We start from the raw sequence: 20841 nt of genomic DNA on the forward strand, positions 1-20841 counted from the left end.
TAAAAGTCAAGCAAACATTTATTAATGAGTGCATCATTACAGCAAACTCAAATGTAATAGAACACGATTCACCACATACTGAATGTACTAAACGAAATGTCAAGCAGTTTAATACATCAGTTTTTACATCTGACGTTTAACAAAATATTCAATGTACCAAAAACAATGAAATTTAAACATTTGTAAATAACTAATGCTTGGTATCAAATATCTGACAACTTCAAATCAACAAGTATGTTTTAACTTTACAGACGGGGAAAAATATTTAAAGTCTATGGCAACTACTTTATATATAATCAAGCAGGCAAGGACCTCACACTATATCAATGGCTGACAAACTCACTAAGGCTATGAGGTACCAGAATATGAAAGGTTATATACATCACCGAATCAAGGTAAGCAACCAACGTGGAACCGTAGAAATCTGGGCTTTAATGGCCTGTGTGTTATAAAGCACCCAGTTTACATTATCTTGAAGGAATTGTGGGTAATGTGTAGACCAAGCTAAAAAATACAACATCCAACCCACAACAGCTATAAGTAGCCAGTAACTCTAGAGGGAGGGGGGAGCTTGTGACGTCACTGCGGTGCTGGTGCCGCTGCAGCAGCTGGTGGAGTAGCCACATCCTCACTTGGAGCTGGATTTCCTTGCTCTACTGAAAACAAAAATAATTACCTGTAATGTCTTCATCATCTTTTGCGCAACACTCCACATGTCACACATCCGTAGACCAACATGACAGACTACAACGCATCAGAACTATAAACTATTATTACAAACATTATGGTATAAATATTTGTATTAAAATAGAGGGATGTATGTGCCATGTGGGGGTGAGGGAAAACTGTTGTGGTTCCACCAATGGTAGCTGGAGTACCAGCAGCTCCTGGCTGACAGGCAAATATTCCACATGGAGCAGTTCAAGTAGGCGGAGATCACCAACATCATGATAAATATCATGATGATAACAATTAGCAACTTCGTGCAGTTATGCATACAAACTAATGAGATAGATCATAATATAAACTGTAACAGTCTATCCCCGGTATAAACCAAAAGATTTCTGCACCAGGGCATTATTGATTGTACCGTTCCAACTAAATATTTGGCCAGCTCATGGCTGGATTAAACTGAACCTAAAATAGATACAAGTAATGTGCAAACATACACATATACACACTCATACACAAAAGGCATATACATCCATATATTCATACGTATCACACATACCCACAAACTCACACAGCAGCACATACGCATGCGCTCAAGAACAAAAAAGATTCACGACCATCACTCTCCGTGGCAAGCCTTGGTACCTGCATTGACGACAAATGACCAATGTAGGCGTGTACCTGGTGCTGGGCTGCTCTCCGTAGGGGTGCCGTCTTGAGCAGAGGGGCCCATGGCTGGATTCTGGCTCCCTGTGGACACAGCTCCATTGGACGGTGATCCTGCACCACTGGAGCTGGCTGCTCCCGCCGATGACTGCTGCTCTACTGCAGCAGCTGTGAATGAAAGTGGCGCGATCCGTTGTCTGCACCAAAGCCTCACAGGGAACCTTTGTTGAAACTTGTTGGTCCAAGAGACTTGCACAATACAGTAACGAACACAATAAAAAAAACTACACTACAACACAATATTTTGAAAGTAATGGCAATACCCGCACTCTACCCAACCCACACGCAATGTGCTCATTGAATGTGTACCCATTAAAAATGCGAGATGGACAAGGTGGGGCACGATTTAGGAAACTTGCCCACTGTTTCAACCGTCGTGCCGGGAGGTTGAATCAATGACCACTGGATTGTCAGTCCAGTGCGATAACCATTACAAGATGGGCAGCTTTCGCATGGACGTTTGGCAACTCAATGCCCGCAAGTAGAACAACACAGCCCATAAATATTTACCTTGTGCAGGTGTTGACGATTGGGCTATTGCAGACTGTGGCAGATTTTGCTGCTGAGCTCCTGAAGGCTGCGGCTGGGCATCAAGGACCCCAGTCCCACTCGGTGCCGCTGGCACGATTCCGGCAGCGTTGGCGTTGGCAGGCTGCACGGTCGGGCTAGGCTGTGCACTGGACGTGCTGGGAGGGTTGCTCAGCGAAGGCTGCTGCACGTGGGGCGGGTGGATGGGTTGCGGTGGGGCGGCGGCTACAGGGCCTGGCGGAGGGAGGTGGTGCTGATGCTGCATCTGCTGGAAGTGATGCTGCCGGGCCCTCATCTCCGCATACTTGAGCTGCTCCATGTGGAAGGCCTGCCTGTCGGCCAGGAGCTGCTGCCGCTGGTACTCCAGCTGCCATCAGTGAAATAAAGTGTTTTTAGCAGATGCTCGTCAACAGCGGTGTTACGGGCACTCGTGCGAATCGCGTCGACTCGAACACCTTTTGTTCAAATTTGTCAATCAAGAGGCTTACAATGTGTGTAGCCATACACTCTAATTACTAGGTGAACTTCTGTCAACTGCGGACAACTATCCTAATATCCCAGTTGACTTAAAATGCTTTTCAAGTTAAGTTTATTTTGTTTAACCAGCTGAGAACTAACGAGTGATCTGGCTCACCAAAAGGATAAAGACAAAGTACAACAAAGAAGCAAACAAAACAGAGCAAAAATAACCAAATAGAAATGAAGCGCAAAAACTGTTAAAGACTAATCTAAATCCGCACACAAATGTATATCAAAATGTAGTCAAATAAATACCCAGTAACGAACACAACAAATTCTAGAATAAAATGGAATTAGGGTGATTCTTGCACAAGTATGTAAACAGACAAAGATGTTTGTCAAATACATTTGCAAGTAAAGTTATACAGATTTGACAGCATGGGTATCAAATAATGATTTAGATACTAGAGTTAACCAAGGGCATTTTTGAGGTAATGGGATTCCAGGTGCATGAGGCATTAACAGATAATTCATAATAACCATGTGATTTCTTTGTTCTAGGTACAATGCAATATAGATTGAGGGTTTCGTTCTTGTATAAACATACTTTAAAGAGACCAAGTTATGTGTATGCATTAAAGCTGCACTTGGCCCAATGCGTCTCCCTCCCGAGTTGAAAGTGGGTGATAACCGGTCATCAAGTACAGATAACAGTGATGAGTGAAATAGTTTGTAAGAAAGTGCAAGATGGATTGAAAGATAGGATTTTGCACATCTAAAGCAGATTTAGAAGGTTGATTTGTATATGATGTCAGCAGTCTAGGAGAGGCATAAGGGTAGCAGATAAAATACTTCTGTGTAGATCAGAAACATAACAAAAAAAGTACTATTGAACTGCTTTTTATGTATTTTATAGACTAGAGATTCCTCCTACAAAATTTACAGGGCAATTCGAAATCAATAATGTGCTTAAAATGTTAATATTGTAGTAAGGGAGTTACCACGGTGTTTCAAGCAGACTACAAAAAGATGGCTTTGTGTGTTTTGCTCACCGCTTCTCTCTCGCGATCCATAATGCTTTCAAGCTCTTCAAAGTGCCTCAACTTGATTTCAAGTTTCTTCATTTGCGTCTCCACCAGCAGAGCCACCAGTGACTTTATCTTCCGCTCTTCCACAGCTGCTAGATGCTGCAAATGAACAAGCATGCATGAGCACCGAGCTGAGAGGCGCGCACAGCATGTAGGTATGTGTTTATGCCAATAGAATCACGGGAGAAGTGTAAACAATTAAACCGTGCCTTGGCTTTAACAGCAGCCGATGCGAGTGCAGAAGCAGCAGCAGTGGCAAGGTTTCCTTCTCCGATATCGCGCTCCATTTTCTTCTTTTCTCCATTCTCAGCCTTCTCCTTCTCAATGGCAGTCTCATTCTCTTTCTCTTCTGCATCCTTTTCACTTTCTGTGGAGCAATTGCATGAGTTAGTTATGACACTTGTCCCGCGACAAGTATAGGGACAAAACTGGGCAACCTGAAAAAACCCCAGAACTACCGCGCTCTCTCGCCCACCTTTGCTCTTGTCCTCCTTGTTCTGGTTTTCCCACTCCATGACACCATCCTCCGCTTTCTTCTCCCCCTCCGCTGCCTTTTCCTTAGGACCTTCCTCAGCACCCTCTGCTGCCTTTTCCTCCTGTACAGGAGATTGACATTAAAAAATTAACCCGTAAAAACAAAGTTTTTCACTATAAATCCTTTATATGCGTGGCGGCTAGAGTCCTCTCGTCCTCTGGCTTGAGATGGATGCAACCTATGGGTCAGATGATTGCCTGCCACCATTAAGCAATTGGTAATTAAATATAAATTTTTGTCCTAAAAAGTGTAAAATTTTGGAAAAAAAATTTTCACGAAAATAAATTGTCACGCACAACGAGTCTGTGTGCAAAATGTCAGCTCGATTGGATCACGGGAAGTGGGTTAAAAAACGACCAAAAGATTTGCACGGTCGTAAGCAAGCAAGCAAGTGAACTTAATATAAAGGATTCAAAAATGGTAACATTTATCCAGCATTTTAAACGCTTAAATATTTGTCAGTGGGTATAATGATGATAAAGTAATTTGGTGCGCTCCCAGCCCGCTTAAACCCAACGGGATGTGGTAATACGGATTATTTTACAATTTTAAATTAACCTTACATATACTCCGCTTTTGACAATTTGCAATATTAACTAAAAATATGGAAAGTTCGGAAGCAAAAAATCATTAAATATGCAAGCTGCTCAAGTAAACCATAAACTTCTCGAGACCAGTTTACTTTCTTTTTAACTTAAAACTTTCGTGACTGCAGGAATTCATATTCTTTGGTTGTTTAAGGCAAAGTCACATAGATACAAAATAAAAATCCAAAATAAATACAAAAAACCCACGACTATCTTCGTGACTTTACTGAAAGAACCAAAGATTACAGTTCACTTTCTGCTTAAGGTTACAATACATTTAAACCTAGAAAGTGCTGTAATTATAACATTTAGCTTTAACACTCTAATATGAACCGAAAGGCCAATTCTATAGCTATCAAAACGAAATAAGGTCAATAATAAAATGATGTATTTTGTCACTTTAACTTGGTGTTAAACATCCGACACCTTGTCTCACATTACAAAGCTGGATTGCACCACCAACCAGCATGATTAACAGATGCATTTAATCGACATCCCAATCTCACCTTATCATCTTTCTTTTCATCACTTATCTGGCTGTCAGCTTTAGGCTCCTCGGTGGGCTCCTCTGCACGCACACAACGGGGAATAATAAGTCTCTAACCTTCGCACACGACAACCAAATGTCTATCTCATAATCATGAAGATTACAAAACAGGGAGGTAAACAAAACAAAGACATCCTTTACAAATGCCATACTATCAATCGTGTGAAATGCGTAAGTTAAAGTTAAAAACCCCGTTTGGCTTCCTCCAGCACGCACGCAGTAACACGCGTACCAATCTTCTCCTGCTGCTCGGGTGCCGTGCCCGCTATGCCACTGCTCTCCAACCCGAACGAGGGGTCGGCCTTGCCGGACGACTTTGCTGCCTCCTCCACTTTCTTCACGTGCGTCTCCACCAGGGCCGAGGGCACCTCCTCCTTCATCTTCTGGAACTCATCTGCAAAGCACCCAATCAAGTGCACCAGGTAAGCCAAACGTTCCCCTTTATGCACACTTGCCATGACGCTCATGCTGGGCAATCAATTGACATAAGCGCCACAGTAAGTACATTTATAAACGCGCAACTCTTATAAACCTAGGTGATCACGAGTGCGCAATATTCATATTGAAAGCTCTATTAAACACTTCTCTCTTGTACTTTCTACTGAACTCATTAGATGTCTGGAAAGAGTGTCGAACATGTAGCGACAGTCAGTTCCAGGCCATTTGACCGCTGACCGCAAAGCTGCGTGGTCCATATCTCAATTCCTCCAGCATATCAGCAGCACAATAAGTGTTTTCCCAGGAATTATCCCATGGGGAGGGGCAAAAAATACTTAAAAGGAGATGGCATTTCCATGGCATAAATGTAATTATCATCTGTTTTGGCTAGTGATATAACAAAATGTAAAAAATAGACATATCTAAACATTTAACACAATAGTTTATTTTAAAGTCTTTTTAATCAACGTTTTTGCACAAACTTAACTGTGTCGCACACTCCGCTAGACTATAAAAAATGTGCCTGTTGACTTGATCTTCCACAACACTTCTCACCATAGTGGTTCTAGCTTTCCATATACAACGGCCTTCTACACTGCGTCATGGACAAAACCTGTACAGAAATACCTCTAATATCAACAACAAAAAAACTTCATTTATATTTTCCAAGTTTCTGTCCAACTGCCAAACATTTAAGCCCCCCCCTCTGTGACCCAGCCTTCCCAGCGGACCCAACTTACCCAGGGCGGCCTTCGCTGCGGCGGTGGCGACGCGTGGGTCCACGACGGACGCGAGGAATGCCACAGTGCTCATGACGGGGTTGCCAACCTGGCTGAACGGAACGGGCTGGTAAGCGAGTGGTCCTAACGAGCTCAGAGAGCCCACACCCTCCTCCAGGTAAGGGTCCTCGATGGGCAGCCGCAGGAAGTGCAGAATGCACTCGTCCTGCGTGCGGCTGCCCACGTGCTCCGACACTTTGTTCCAGTCATCCTTGAACATCTCCAGGCCCTGCCGCAGAAACACGCCGAAAAACGCCGATGATGAAAGGCCCCAAAGCAGATGCAGCTCCAATATGGCGTCATGTTATTGTGAAAAGGACGAGCAAATGAGGCATTATTTATGAAGCTATACATTTTAAGTACAATACAACTTTTGGACACATTTTACTCACTTCAAGTAACAATAGAGTTTCCTGGTCAGTCCAGTCTCTGGCACCAGAACCAGCTATCTTTGACTGCCAAAAATGTAAACACAAAACACAACAGTTAGAAACAATTGAAACTGTTCAAATTCACTGTACCTTACAAGCGTACAAGTATTTGTTTTAGGCAAAGTTAGCAGTCGTACATTCACAACATTTTCTTATTATCCAATATTGTAGCAACATCTCATAGTTCCCTGGTTAAATAGGTAGCCCAGAATCAGTTTCACATTACCCTGGTGGCAGCTGTAACACAGCCAACCCTTGTGCTTGTTACCTTAGCAGATGTGCCATCCTTTTTGGCATACATGTCTGACCGCAGTCCAAAGTTTTGTAGTTCTCCCGTCTTCTCCTTCGCTTTGTCCGAGTTGTTTGGGGTGGGTTGCACGGACGCCACCTAACAACCCACCAGACACCGATACAAGTGAGTACAGTACCATCTGAAGTATTCAAGTAGACTAAGTTAAGAAATGCTACCCTCGAGACAGACAGGTGAGCAGATGTTTTAAGTGAACTTTGTTCCAATCCCAATAGATATTATTACAAAATTCAGACATTAAGATTTCAAATAATGCATTCCAATGATGGATTTACTATAAAGCTTAGTATCATTATGACAAAAAAACTGTAAAAATGAAAAGCAATGCTTCATGTGAAACCAAAGCAGTCATTACATCCACTGCCTTTGCAAAAAAAGTATAACAGAATGAACATTTGTAATTAGAAGCATGTTGTTTCACCATTTTGGAGCTGAAAAATGGGGGCAACATTAATTTATGAATCCACTACTGGATGAAGGCCACCCACCACCATGTCGGTCATGGAGGCTGTTTGAAAATACTTCACCACGCTGGTCAGTGAGGTGGGGGGAGGGGACAGGACCGGTTCAGATAACACTCGCCACTGATATACTGGCTGTGGCTGGGAATCGAACTCAGGTCGCGGTGTTTGTGGTGTTTCGCTCTACTCCCTACACAGTGCGTACCGGAGTGGTTTTTGGTTGGAGGGGCACCAGGCCGGAGGGGGTGTCCACCAGCACGTGGAAGTGAGAAGTCGGTGGTGGTCCCATGGCTGCTGGTCGGCTATCAGTGTCCACCTGGTAGTTTATGAGGCCCCATTGCTCGAGGAATGCATGGGCTCTGCAATTTAAAACCCACAAAATAAAGAATAGACATTCAAGATTAAACCATACGGGAAATTTTACATGATTCTACAAAGGTTATTTAAATTTCTAACTAATGAGCATAATTTAGGTTTATATAGATGTGTGCTCACTTGTGATACTCACCTCATGATAGCACAGACGTCCCCAGCAAGGTTGCGACGGCAGGCGGTGCTGGTCAAGTACTCTTGGGGATTCAGCCGATACGTGTCGATCATGAAGTTACGGTATGCCAGGTACCTGTCCACACACCACAAGTAAAGTCATTCAATAAGGGACCTCCGCTTGACTCGCTCGTACATATTACTCATTAAAGTTTCATCCAATGAATGTAAAAAATAAGCACATTTACATCACGCGTAAAACAATTTGTGAATTGCCGCTTACACTTCTGGAGTTTTGGACTTGTTTTTCCCATTGAAGAACTCGGGTAGGGCACGTCGTTCGATAGCATGAATGCTGAAGGAACGTGAAAAACAGAGCCATGTAATGAGATACATTTGCAATCAACATCTGTACTAGAGGGCATATAAATGGCACGTAATGGGCAAGCTACATTTGTGTAACTGCGTTTCATGCCCCACATTATAAGGTTTGTGTCCGCAGTTTCGCTGGATCACCTGTTGTAGTCGAACCAGGCAGCGTAGCTGGGCACAACAATGTGGTGCATCTGGTCAGTTACGTTGTCCTCCAACTGGTCGGGGTTCTTTGCCTGATCAGGCTTGGGTCCCACAACAGTCTCGCCCTCCTTCACACAACCATTACAGCCACAACATCAGAAATTGTTTGTATCAACAGTCTAAAAAATTACAGAGATTAGACAAATATTACATATTGTAATGAAAATGGCCATGGCTATTTACAAATGAACCATTGCGAAAGTATAGTTCAATTAAAGTGTACACCTTACCTTGGTTATAGACTCCACTGTTTTATCAGTCTGTTCTTCTGCAAACGAAAACAAGCAATACATGTAGCCAATTATGGTTAGCAGCAGGGAAATTAATGCTATTTGTGCACGTAATAAATACCAGAAAGCCAGGATATGTTGCTCTCTAAACATGCTCTTCAGAGTGATCTCTCACCAGTCTTGGGAGGCTTGTTCTCTTCCACACTTGCTGCCTGCGACGAGTTGTCCCCATCACGACTCGAGTCCTCTTGGTCTTCCTCCCGCTGACCCCTCTTCTTACCTGATGGAGTAGCCGGCCTATACGGCAGGGAAAAAACGCAAAACAAGCAAAGCAACATCAAACAAGAAAAATCATGCATTGCATAGATTCTTTAATGCTCTGAAACATGCATTTATCCTCAGAATCCTTTAACGAGCAATAAGAATATTATCTTCCACGCTGCACAAGATGCCGTCACATGTAATGACATGAACTGGAAGGGAGGCGTGGCCAGTGGCGTGTGATGTCATTGCCTTGGCTGGAAAGGAATAACCATTTTTCACTGCTCTTTAATTGCAAAGTTTTGGGCAACCCTGTGATCTATTGGCCTTTTTCTAAAGGCTAAGTCCTTAGCAGCAATACAACTTTATTATATTTACATCAGATCTTTACAAGATTGTTGTGAGCATGTTATGGGATAGATAGATACAGCTGATACTTCAGAGCTTTCAATCCATATTGGAAAGCGTTAATAATGCCGATTTTATCAGCAGAAATGTATGCAACTTTAAAATATTGCACAGCACCAGGAAAATGAAAGATGAAAAGCATGCTGGGTAGACAAACCCTTTCTTGATGTTCTTTTTCTTGGTGTCTACAGGTGGTGGAGATGGCGAGCGTTTGCGCTTTTTCATGCTGCTGCCTCTTCTCTCCCTCCGGTCCGACTCAGGGCTGTTGGCCTGAGAGACAAACAAAATACAACCGTTATTCTCTATTGAATTAATCCAAAGGGCAAAACTAGTCTTCAAATAGAATTAAATATTATGCACGTTTTAACAATGTCACCATAAAAGATACACAATTTTATATTTATTGGTAGGTTTCTTCTTATAATACTATGAAGCATGTTAATTATCATCTAGACCTCACCTCATCACCAAGAGTCTTGGCAGAAATTTTTTTCCTGGTACTGACAGTATTCCTAGAGTCATCCACTTCGTAATCCTCCTCATTCATCCACTCATTAAACGTGTCTGTGTCCAAGATCCATTTGACAGTGCACCTGGAAGTTAGCAACACAAAACAGCGTTAATAACCATCTCAAATATTTTTTTTTACGTATTTAGGAACCATTGCCCCTAACAGAGAACATTTTCCCACCTTCCAGGGTCCATTCCGTGGGGGCATGTCCTCTACTTCAGCGTCAACCTCATTAGCCATCAGCCATGTGTCATAGCTGTGAAAAAAAATACATGTGCAAGTTAACTCTCGATTTACGAACGTTTAGTTTACAAAATTTCACGTGAACAAAATTGACAAATGATGGACACGTTTCGATTAACGAAATCGAATTTCTGCGTTCACGAAATTTCACATGGAAATGCACCATGACATCAAACAAGAACCACCTAGGAGGCTACATCATCTATCCGCAACAGTGTCACGGTATCCCGACATGCAGATCTTTTTTTGTGAGTTCCCTGAAAAGGTTATTTTTGTTTTAACTAATTATTATTCAATAGTTTTTATATTTGTTCTTTATTATTTTGTATTGTGAAAAGTGATACATGTATATTTTTAGGTTAGGAGGTCGAATGACTGTCCGAAACACTTCCATAATTTTTTACTCTTCAATGAATGGGAAAAGCCATTCCGATTTACAAAATATCTGTACTGAAAGTGCAGAGATATTATTCATCAACTTCTTGATACATTTCTGCTTCCATTTTAAGGAATATTTAGTGTTTGGGAGGAAACCAATGCAGATGGATTCAAAAATCCGCATACTGTACTGCCATCCTGTGGCCTGATATTCCCGCAGGTTTGAAAGTTTCACAAATCAATATGATCTACCCTGCACTTCATCCAGAACAATGGTAGGTGGATGATACGCATGCATTACCATGCTTTATGTTTCAGCATTTCAGCAAAGTCATGCACTCTTAACATTTTAATGAATGGGTATGAAACTGCAAGCACCTGTTTACAAATGTAAAAACAGTCTGAATTACCTGTCAGGATAGAAGCCCCAGTGCAGGAGCATTTGGCGATCCTTTTTCATTACAGGTCGCACCCACTCGTCTGCAAGATAAAGGCATTCAAGTGATCATAATGCTTTTGATAAGATGTACCAGATAAATTTCGATTTAAAGCTTTCGTGACTGCAGGGATTCATCTTCTTGGTTATTTCGGTAAAGTCACGTAGAATGGAAATAATAAAATAATAAAAATAAAACATTATAAAATAATTCTCACGACGTTTCGGCCACAACGCAAGCAGCCGTCTGTCTTTCTGACAGACCTGGTCTTCACCTGAGGACGGCTGCTTGCGTTGTGGCCAAAACGTCGTGAGAATTATTTTATGTTTCATTTTAATTATTTTATTATTTCCATTCTACGTGACTTTACCGAAAGAACCAAGAAGATGTACCAGATATTTCCCACCATGAAGGGAATAGCATGCACAAGTAAAACTATGAAAATAAACATGCTTTTGCAAATTTCATAATTGTATACCTTCATCGTGGTTGGCTGGAAGAGGAAAGACCACGTGGGAAGCATTTGATTTGTCATCCGTTAGCGATCCCTGTGGCAAGGTACACATCGACACCCGACTTCAGCAACTTACTCAAACAAAAGTTGTGCATCATCTATCATCTACAAAAAAACTACAATTTACTTGGTAAATATTTCGACAATAAAAAGTCAACATCTGAATGAATGTTAAGGATGATGTATACATGAAACATACCTGGTGTCGTTTCACTATATCCTTCAGTTTGCTAGCCAGCTTGTGATCAATATCAGGATGGAGGTAGATATTTGGCCTAGACAAGCAATTATTCTGTAAGGTAAGAGATGAAAAAAAGTTATCAACCACAAATCAGAAACAGATATTATAGTGTTCAAACTGTGTTGTGAAAACAGTTGGGTAAAAAACACAAACCTGTACAAGCAGTTTTTCGATGGTCATGAACATCTCTACATTGCGGTCCATGCGAGATGGATTTTGAAAATCAAACCGCCTCCTGCACAAAAACGTAAACAAATTTGCAAATTAATTTACCACAAGACCAAACTTTCATAACATAAGCAATTCCTTATAAAATGTATCCAAACCAACCCAACCATGAGGTCCCTTACTGTAATTTGTAAATATATCAATTGTACTTACCATCCCTGGTCACTTTTAAATTTGTACACAGCGGCCAAGATTTGACACAGAGACCCTCCAGCTTTGAAATCCATGAAACACTTCATCTGCAAGAAAAAGCACAAACCAATATCCTCAAAACTACTTAAAATGTAAAGTTTGTAAATAGCGGTGGTGTTAGTCAGCATACTACAGTGACCGAAGATTGATCCTAGCCGAGCTAACATCATTGGCAATTGATATCTAAATTAGTCTTGGGCTCCCTTTTTATCAACCTACACTGACCAACATGGTGAACTATGGTCAGTAGCCCCCATGACCACCATGGCATGGGAAGGCCATCATCTATCTATTGCAGTAAGATAATGTAATAGGTATCTAATTCATACTACTGTACATTAAACTGCACATTTCACTTGTGAGATAGTAATAGATGTGTTTGATGGAGTTCATGCATGAACATTGTAATGTCTATGCTTAATTTATATTTGCTTGTGACTCTGCTAACAATTCTGGTCAGACTACTTGTAAGTGGCATCCTTGTATCTTGATAAGTATTAAAGGGCACGGTAGATGCAACACTCACCGGAATCCGAGTGAGAGGGGGATTGCTGACATGCTTTCCCATAACTTCCTCTTGGAACTGCAGCAGCTGAATCACCAGGCCAGCGAGGGATTTGTTGGTGGGAGGCTCTGCCTGGATGTACTGCACACAGAACCACACACCACCAATCCAGTACAATGTTGTCCCAAAAGTGACTGTACAATACCAATCCCAGAAATCATACAAGTAAAAGTAAGTTTTTTGTGCGTAAACGGACAGTGAAAATCTTTCAATAATTTAGTGATCGCATTTAATGGATGAGCTTAACCAGCCTTTCCCATAGTGTCCTTTCCCTGAACCTGTTTTTGGATATATACATTTTTCACTTTAGAACCTAATTAGATAGAAATAAGAGTTCCAATATTAATCTATAAAGCATCTGTATGAAGGTGGTCTCAAGAAGCTCAAACAATATTGGGGAAAATTGATGAGAAGATATCGGAAGACACTTACCGAGCTTGAACTCAAACATGTAACTCCAAACCGTTATGTACAAGGCAAATTAGATAAACAATTTAATGTCACAGTAAAAAAAGGTTAAAATTAAGCGGCCTGTCATGTGTTTACAGATATATCACTGCCCTGTATTATATCTATTACCGCCCTGCGCAATATATACAGTACATGATAAACAGTTTTAAACAGGAATTAAAACACTGGAATATACAACATTGTTAATACTGCAAATACAGTGTAGTGTGTTTGCCAGTGAAAGTGTCCACATACTAACAACAGACGTGGGGACCTTTTCAGTTCCTATGAATGCCTCTCCATAGCACAGCCGATATTGACATTATCTTTACCAACTGGTGATTATATTGTACTCAACCCAGAGATGATTAAAGGGCCAGTGTCGACCTCGACTTAGATTTATATAATATCCAACAGCAGAAAAGACTGTTCCCGTCGCTTAACTTCCACACACATTCGCTTGTTATATTGCAGCCACAAGGCATAAACACCACTACTGCACAATGAAAAGATACTGCATATTTACATAGAAAAATTATTGATAATAATAAAAACACAACGAAATGAAAACAATACATCGGATAAAGAGCGAGCATCCACCGCCGCTTTTGTTCCTGACGGACATAACTTGAACACAACAAAGCCAATAATAACACGAGCAGAACGTCACAAAAAAAGTTGACCGAACAATACAATTAACCAAAGCAAATCCTAAAAACACAGCCACAAACGATGGGGGGGGGGGGAGACAGGCGAAACGCGTAACAACCCGACCCAGACAGACCACATCCACTCGATCCCGCGCGTTTATCCCCACAACCACCCAGAGCTCACAAAGCTGCACCAACGCATCCCCCGCCGTCATCGAACCTCTCGCCGCTCGCCTCAAACTCCCCGCCGCCCCACTTAAACGCAACACCGGAGCACATCAACAACAACCAGTCGAACCAAATGAACGCGACCGTCTCGATAGAGAACAATGGGCGGCCTTGCGCAGGCTTCGCTCAGCACCACAGCGGCTTGTGTGGGATGGTGGTGGGGGGTGGTGGGGGGTGGGTGTTCACCTCGTCCCGTAGCCATGTCTCGGTCCCACACCGCCGCCTCCTCTCTAGCCCTCCCAGCGTCTCACCTTCTTGTAGTGCTTGCCCAGCCACTGGCGCACGTTGTCGAACTGCGCCACGGTGTCCGTCGACTCGAGGAACTTCACGTTGGGACCGCCGTCCTTCTTGCGCGCCGCCATGTTGTCCGCGCGTCTCGCCGCGCCGAGGACCCTCATAGCTGCCCGCGGCGCTGCCCGCGTAGGTGCCCGCCGCGCCGCCTGCTGCCTGTTGCCCCTAATTATTATTATTATTACCACCACCACAACTATAACACGAACACCAGGTTTTTTTTAACACAATGTTGTGGCTTCAACACACCGGTGGGCTAAAGCAGTGAACTATTTGTCTATGTCAACGTGACACATTTTTACTGATTGGCCGTGTCTGGTGGTGGAGGGTTACGACACATTTATAAATAACGCGATCTAAACCCAAAAACGTTGATTATGAATACCAGGTTTTTTTTTATGTCGCGATTTAATATTTATGGCGCGATTTAATTCGTGGTGTTTGTAGTAGTTGTAGTAATAATAATGATGATGATGATCCTGTGGGGAGGGAGCGGGGGGGGTAATATAAATATGACTCATGGATAGCTGTGGGGAGGGGAAGATCTTTAAAGCTCATCGGATTTGCATGCCTGTTAAACCCCTTGTTCAGTGCCCGGACTGATTCCAGACCAATTCGGACCTCATTGGTCAGCCTGTAGCCCTTATACATCTCAACATTCATCCCACAAAGTCCCATCACAAGGCCGAAAGACAAACAAATAGACACTCTCCACTAGTACACTCACCACTAAATACCTACTCTTAGTTTTTTTTTCGGTAAAGTCACGTAGGTAAAAATAAAAATTTTAATAATAAAAAATATTAGAAATAATAATAGAAATAAAATAATAAATCACGACGTACAGTTATTTTGCTGTGCCTTTTTACACCTGATGAAGGAAGCTTGTGTTGCCTCCGAAACGTCGTGATTTATTATTTTATTTCTATTATTATTTCTAATATGTTTATTATTTATTTATATTTTTATCTACGTGACTTTACCGAAAAAACCTAAGAGTATGAATCGTTGCAGTCACGAAAGCTTCAAAGCTAGAATCACTACATACCTGTCAACCCCTTGATCAGTGGCCTGAATTATTACAGACCAATGCAGACCTTATTGGTCACCCGTACCCCTTATACATCTCAACATTCATCCCACAAAGTCCCATCACAAGGGAGTAACAAACAAATAGACAATCATCACTACTACACTCACCACTGCATACTTGTCAAACCCCCTTGATCAGTGGCTTGACTTATTACAGACCATTTCAGACCTTATTGGTCACCCCGTATCCCTTATACATCTCAACGTGCATCCCACAAAGTCCCATCACAAAGGAGAAACAAAGAAATAGACAATCACCACTAGTACACTCACCACTACATACCTGTCAAACCCCTTGATCAGTGGCCTGACTTTATACAGACCAATGCAGACCTTATTGGTCACCCTGTGCCCCTTATACATCTCAACGTTCGTCTCACAAAGTCCCATCACAAGGCAGAAACACAAACAAATAGACAAATACATTTTGTTTATTCGTATTGAAACGGATGTTGACCGTATGGACCTGAAAATTTCCCTGTACAAGAATGCCGGTAAACCGTATGGGTTGACACGGTATGGTATTCCTCCAGTATAAATCAATATTCTGATATACTGACCCTGATCCTAATTACGTTGTTTCTCTGTTGCAACGTCGCCAACAAATAATGCAAAGGAATACGATTTTTATTCACTCCAACGTCATTTCGAAACGTTGGGTGATTTACCGGATACAATTTACCCGTTTCAGTTTAGTTTCAGTTTATTTATTAGGTATAGCCCTGTGAGCCATGCGGCTCTTGAATCGGGTGCAACCGCAACAAACAAAACACATGAACAAGAAAACATCTTAAAGTTACTACGCACAACATAAAAATCCAGGAAAAAACAGAAGAACGTGAGTGAAAAGACGACGAGCAAAGTGACGATATGTGTTGTGTGTTGCCTCTCCATTGAAGGAGGTTAGGGGAAACAACCACCCCCAGCCTCTCATTAATTTAGAGGCGATAACGGATGTGTTCACGCGGTTTGATGCGGGAAAACGCGCCCTGGATACCGGCTATGCACTTGGCTTAGCTGCTGCGAATGTGAGAACAATGCGTGTGCTGAGGCTCGTACAATAGGAGGAGGTGCCCGAAGTGTGACCCCGTTGAGTGCTGCTAGAATATGACGAGAGGCAGCAGACGAGGTGATGGACAATATGGAGAGTTTGTTCAGCGTCCAGATCGTGCGTTTGGTGGCGATACAAGAAAACGCCAAATTGATATTTCAGGACTTAAAGAGTATGGTGAGGGTTCAACTATCTCAGCTTTTTCAGCAAGCCGTGGTTTGTTTGAACGGTTTAAGCGTCGTTCCAACCTGCATGACCTAAAACATGACTGGCGAGGCTGCCAATTGCTGACTTTGGAGGCGACAGAGCAATACAGTGCCCGCCACAATTTAAATCTATCATGGCACAAGGTGGGCTACTCTCCCCAGCAAGTGTTCAATATTGACGAAACCGTACTCTTTGGTTCTTTCGGTAAAGTCACGTAGGTATAAAATAAAATAAATTAAATCACGACGTTTCGGGCGCAACACAAGCGTCCGTCATCAGGTGGGACAACCACAGCAACAAACAATTGCTGAAGTGGGCTATTGTTTTTTTGTCCCACCTGATGACGGACGCTTCTGTTGCGCCCGAAACGTCGTGATTTAATTCATTTTATTTTATACCTACGTGACTTTACCGAAAGAAACAAAGAGTATGGATCCCTGCAGTCACGAAAAACTTCACATCCAGATTGACGAAACCGGTTTACATCTGCAAAGAATAAAATACAGATTTCGATTTAAAGCTTTCGTGACTGCAGGGATTCATCTTCTTGTTTTTTTCGATAAAGTCTACGTTTCATGGTTCAAAGCTGCTTAATGATCGGCTGACTGTTCTGCTTGGTGGCAACGCCGAGGGGTAGATGCCTACCATGCAGAGAATCCCCAGGGCCCTTTCCGAGTGGCTATTGCAAGAATAATCTCACTGCCATTTGGCGAGCAAATAAAACAGCTCGTGTGACGATGGCTCTGTTCCAGGATCGGTTCGCATCGTAGTTTTGCCCTTTTTGTGAAGGATTACCTAACTGTGCCAGAAACAACCTAAACCACAAAGCACTGCTAATCCGAGCTAATGCACCTAGACATCATGTGAACCTAGACGATGTGGCTGAAATGTACGTGTTGGTGGCTTTTTTTGCCATGAATCACGACGTCGTTATTGCATCCAAAGATGAACCGATGTGTAATTGCCACGACCAAGGGCCAGCTGATTACTAAAACGGTGAAAATAAGCCAACAATCAGGGAGTTTTGGTGTGACTACAATATCAGGAAGTTCTATCGTTCTATCGAGAATTTAGGGTGTCGTGGCAACATACCACTCGGTAAACATGAGTGGTGTGTGAAAGTAAATCTGGCCTGAGTGTGTCAACGAGTTGGAGTGGTGGGGGAGGTTTGTAAAGACAGTGCCATAAATTCCACGTGAATTTGTTGGGCTGGCCAAACAAATTGGTTTTGACGAAGTTGCTCGAGTACCATGGCGAAGACTTATCTAACTAACAATGACTCGGTTCAACAAAGAGCAGTGGAAGAAACGGATTGTGTTGAAATCCAGCAACACCCCTTAAACAATGAAAAGTGAAAGGCGTTCAAATGTTTAAGTATTTATGGAAATCTCGATGGAGGATAACCCCAACATTAAACGAAGCTCTACATTTAAACGGGCTTTTGAAAGTCGAATTCACTGCTACAAGGAGAAGGGGATGTCCAAAGCGACAGACAAGCTAGATAAGGCCCAGTGGGTGGATAAAGGCATGTAGAGAAATGCACACTATGATTACTCCTCCTACTACATACATTATGATACATATGCTGTACATGACCATGTGCCTTTCTATATGCGTTATATGTGGGGAAGTATGGCCACACTACAACAGCCATGTCCCAGAAAGTGTGGGTGCAGTCTTGTCCAACAGTGTACGGATCAAGCCATGTAAAGGACCACGTATTACATACATGATGCATATGCTCGACATGACGACATACACACGTGTATGTATATATACATCACGTGGTGAAGTATGGTCGAACGACGTGGGTTGGGGGGGGGAAGCAACTTTCAACTAGCAGTGGATTATTAAAAGGAATGTATATACCAGGTGAACCACTAAAATACTGTAATAGAGCTTACAGAGAAATCAACATTTTAATCAAGCCCCTACATGTCTCTCTCCAAATCCCAAAACACGTATTAAGTATTTTAGCATTCACCTCCCGCACTCTAACAATACAGACGGTATATAGTTTGTTTAAAACCTTCAACGAAGGAAGATGATTATTATAAATCTGTGGGGTATCGAAAACGGATAAACCTATACTTTTATTTCCAAGCCGTATTAAACCTTTTAACTCGATAAAGATATAAAGTCATCGCTTACACAAGATTCAATCACCTGTTGAGACCAATGCCATTCGAAATCAGTGGCATATCTATAAATTGTATATGTATGATGCATATATGCAAAGACATTTGCACACTGTGTGCATATTCATAGAGATACACTGACAGTGCATACAAGATGTACGTGTTAATATTCCAACTTTATTAAACTGTCAACTTTGTCGCCAGTTATTAAAGTCGCTGTCCCGGTCTCCATCGACTACAAAAGGAAAACGACAGGAATGGGAATGTAAACTGACGGTAAATGTTACCACTGAGTACAGATTTCATGCCCACAGTTCAGGATAAATTACAAATTGCTTGATGTAGATCACAGACGACTAGGTGGTTTGTATAGCAGCAGTCGAGGGATTGTGCAGCAGCAGATTGCACAGCGGCAGCAAGCGGCAATGTTTGATAACATTTACAATCTTGTTACATTCCTATTCCACAAATTCGTTCTATGCCTTTGTGGCCTTTCGAGACGGCGTGGGTGGACGTCGGCCAACGTAAGCAACAACTGGTGACAAAGTCACACACACACAGTGATACTTGAAGTAAGTTGGAATTGTAATCAAGGCTGTAGAAAACCTAAAATCTAAATTGTGTTTGCACATACGTGTTGTTTACATACCCCGACCTAGGCATATAAATATAAACGGACACATATATGTGCACATATCCATTGACGGATGACATACAAATAATCCCACGCATACACACATCGGCAGGTAGACAAAGACAGCAAAGATGAATAAACTCAGTCAGCGTACACATTCACAGACAGCCAAATATATCCATCCAAACGAGATCCGGTCAGATCTCAGTTGAAAAAGAGGCACCCAGCAGTCATCAACTATCACTTACCTGGTTGTAAAGATTACTCACTGTATGCACGACATAAAGCCAGTCACTAAGCCATGGGAGCCAGCCGTCCAAATCGTCATTCCATCCCCCCATCCATCCAGGCTGCAACTCAGCCGCGCACGCATCAGCCACTCCGACCACCACCACCACCCCCTCCGGCCACTTGGCCAGCCAGCTGGGCAGCCAGCCAGCTGGGCAGCTAGCCACTTACACAACACGCGCCGGACTGTACAAGGCACCAGCAGCACAAATGGAAATTGGCACCAACAATAATAATAGCGAGCGTTGGAGAGAGATGCAAGGTGAGATAGATGGAAGGGCAGAGAGAGAGAGAGCGGCTGGCTTTTAGCGTCACTGCGCTCGGTTCACCAGCAAACAACGCTGGCAGCGACAAGCGAGCGAGAGATTAAACACCGGCTTTCTGTATCACATCCCGCTGATGTAAGTGGACACTTCATTTTCAGAAGTAGGCACCACCATCAGCAATAAAACGCAAGCAAAACAAACCGTGGCTTCAGGTCCACTCCTGCATTCCGAACCCACCCCCAGAGAACAATGGCTTAAAATACACACCGTTGCTGGCTGTCTATTAAGGGCAGTTCACCGACCTCAGCAGCAACCCTTCAACCACCTTAGCGCCTTCATTATACTCCTGGCTTCAGCAAGACTCGCTGCGTCAGCAAGAATCGCTGGCCGCAGTAGCAGCACTCGCATCAGCAGCAGCAGCAGCACCGCCAGCAGGGAGGGATAGGGCACGCGCGAGCACTGAAGGCTGATGCAGCAGAATTCACAATACACCAACCAGCAAGCCAGGGTGATATCGAGTGGCGTGAGCAAACGGACGAGCGAAAACACAATCCAGCAACAGCACAAGTGGCACAGAAGCAGCAGCAGTCGATTCTCCCTCAACCCGTGCTCACAGGAATCAGGAGCTTGGACGAATCCCTGGCCCCTGGCCACACTCCGTGCGCGACCAGAAGCAGAAGAGGCAATGGGTCAAGCAGCAGCTCCCTCGTGGTGG

General features: G+C 42.9%; 1 protein-coding gene across 1 annotated transcript; it reads right to left on the reverse strand.

Annotated features, from left to right (window-relative positions):
- SMARCC2 (SWI/SNF related, matrix associated, actin dependent regulator of chromatin subfamily c member 2) lies at nucleotides 1–14863 on the reverse strand. The gene is made up of 27 exons (XM_061557490.1): nucleotides 14411–14863; nucleotides 12793–12912; nucleotides 12228–12313; nucleotides 12000–12081; nucleotides 11805–11897; nucleotides 11570–11639; nucleotides 11065–11134; nucleotides 10197–10289; nucleotides 9983–10115; nucleotides 9680–9792; nucleotides 9029–9150; nucleotides 8854–8891; nucleotides 8564–8691; nucleotides 8331–8402; nucleotides 8070–8183; nucleotides 7767–7920; nucleotides 7059–7178; nucleotides 6752–6814; nucleotides 6321–6588; nucleotides 5375–5536; nucleotides 5102–5163; nucleotides 3949–4069; nucleotides 3683–3840; nucleotides 3438–3572; nucleotides 1909–2293; nucleotides 1354–1506; nucleotides 1–656 (listed from the first exon to the last, which is right to left on the reverse strand). The coding sequence occupies exons 1-27, from the start codon at nucleotides 14555–14557 to the stop codon at nucleotides 580–582; spliced, it is 3339 nt and encodes a 1112-aa protein (XP_061413474.1). The 5' UTR covers nucleotides 14558–14863; the 3' UTR covers nucleotides 1–579.
- Nucleotides 14864–20841: the final 5978 nt, after the last annotated feature.

The sequence above is a fragment of the Lethenteron reissneri genome, chromosome 23 (assembly GCF_015708825.2).
Source record: "Lethenteron reissneri isolate LAM-NWPU_2019-01 chromosome 23, ASM1570882v1, whole genome shotgun sequence".
Taxonomy (NCBI): Eukaryota; Metazoa; Chordata; class Hyperoartia; order Petromyzontiformes; family Petromyzontidae; genus Lethenteron; species Lethenteron reissneri.

Excerpts from the sequence above, each read along its gene's own strand:
- SMARCC2 (XM_061557490.1), bottom strand. The coding sequence starts at position 14,557 with ATGAGGGTCCTCGGCGCGGCGAGACGCGCGGACAACATGGCGGCGCGC. Across the intron at positions 9,793-9,982 it reads CCAAGACTCTTGGTGATGAG|GCCAACAGCCCTGAGTCGGA; the intron begins GTGAGGTCTAGA and ends TTTGTCTCTCAG. Across the intron at positions 4,070-5,101 it reads ATGAAAAGAAAGATGATAAG|GAGGAAAAGGCAGCAGAGGG; the intron begins GTGAGATTGGGA and ends TCTCCTGTACAG.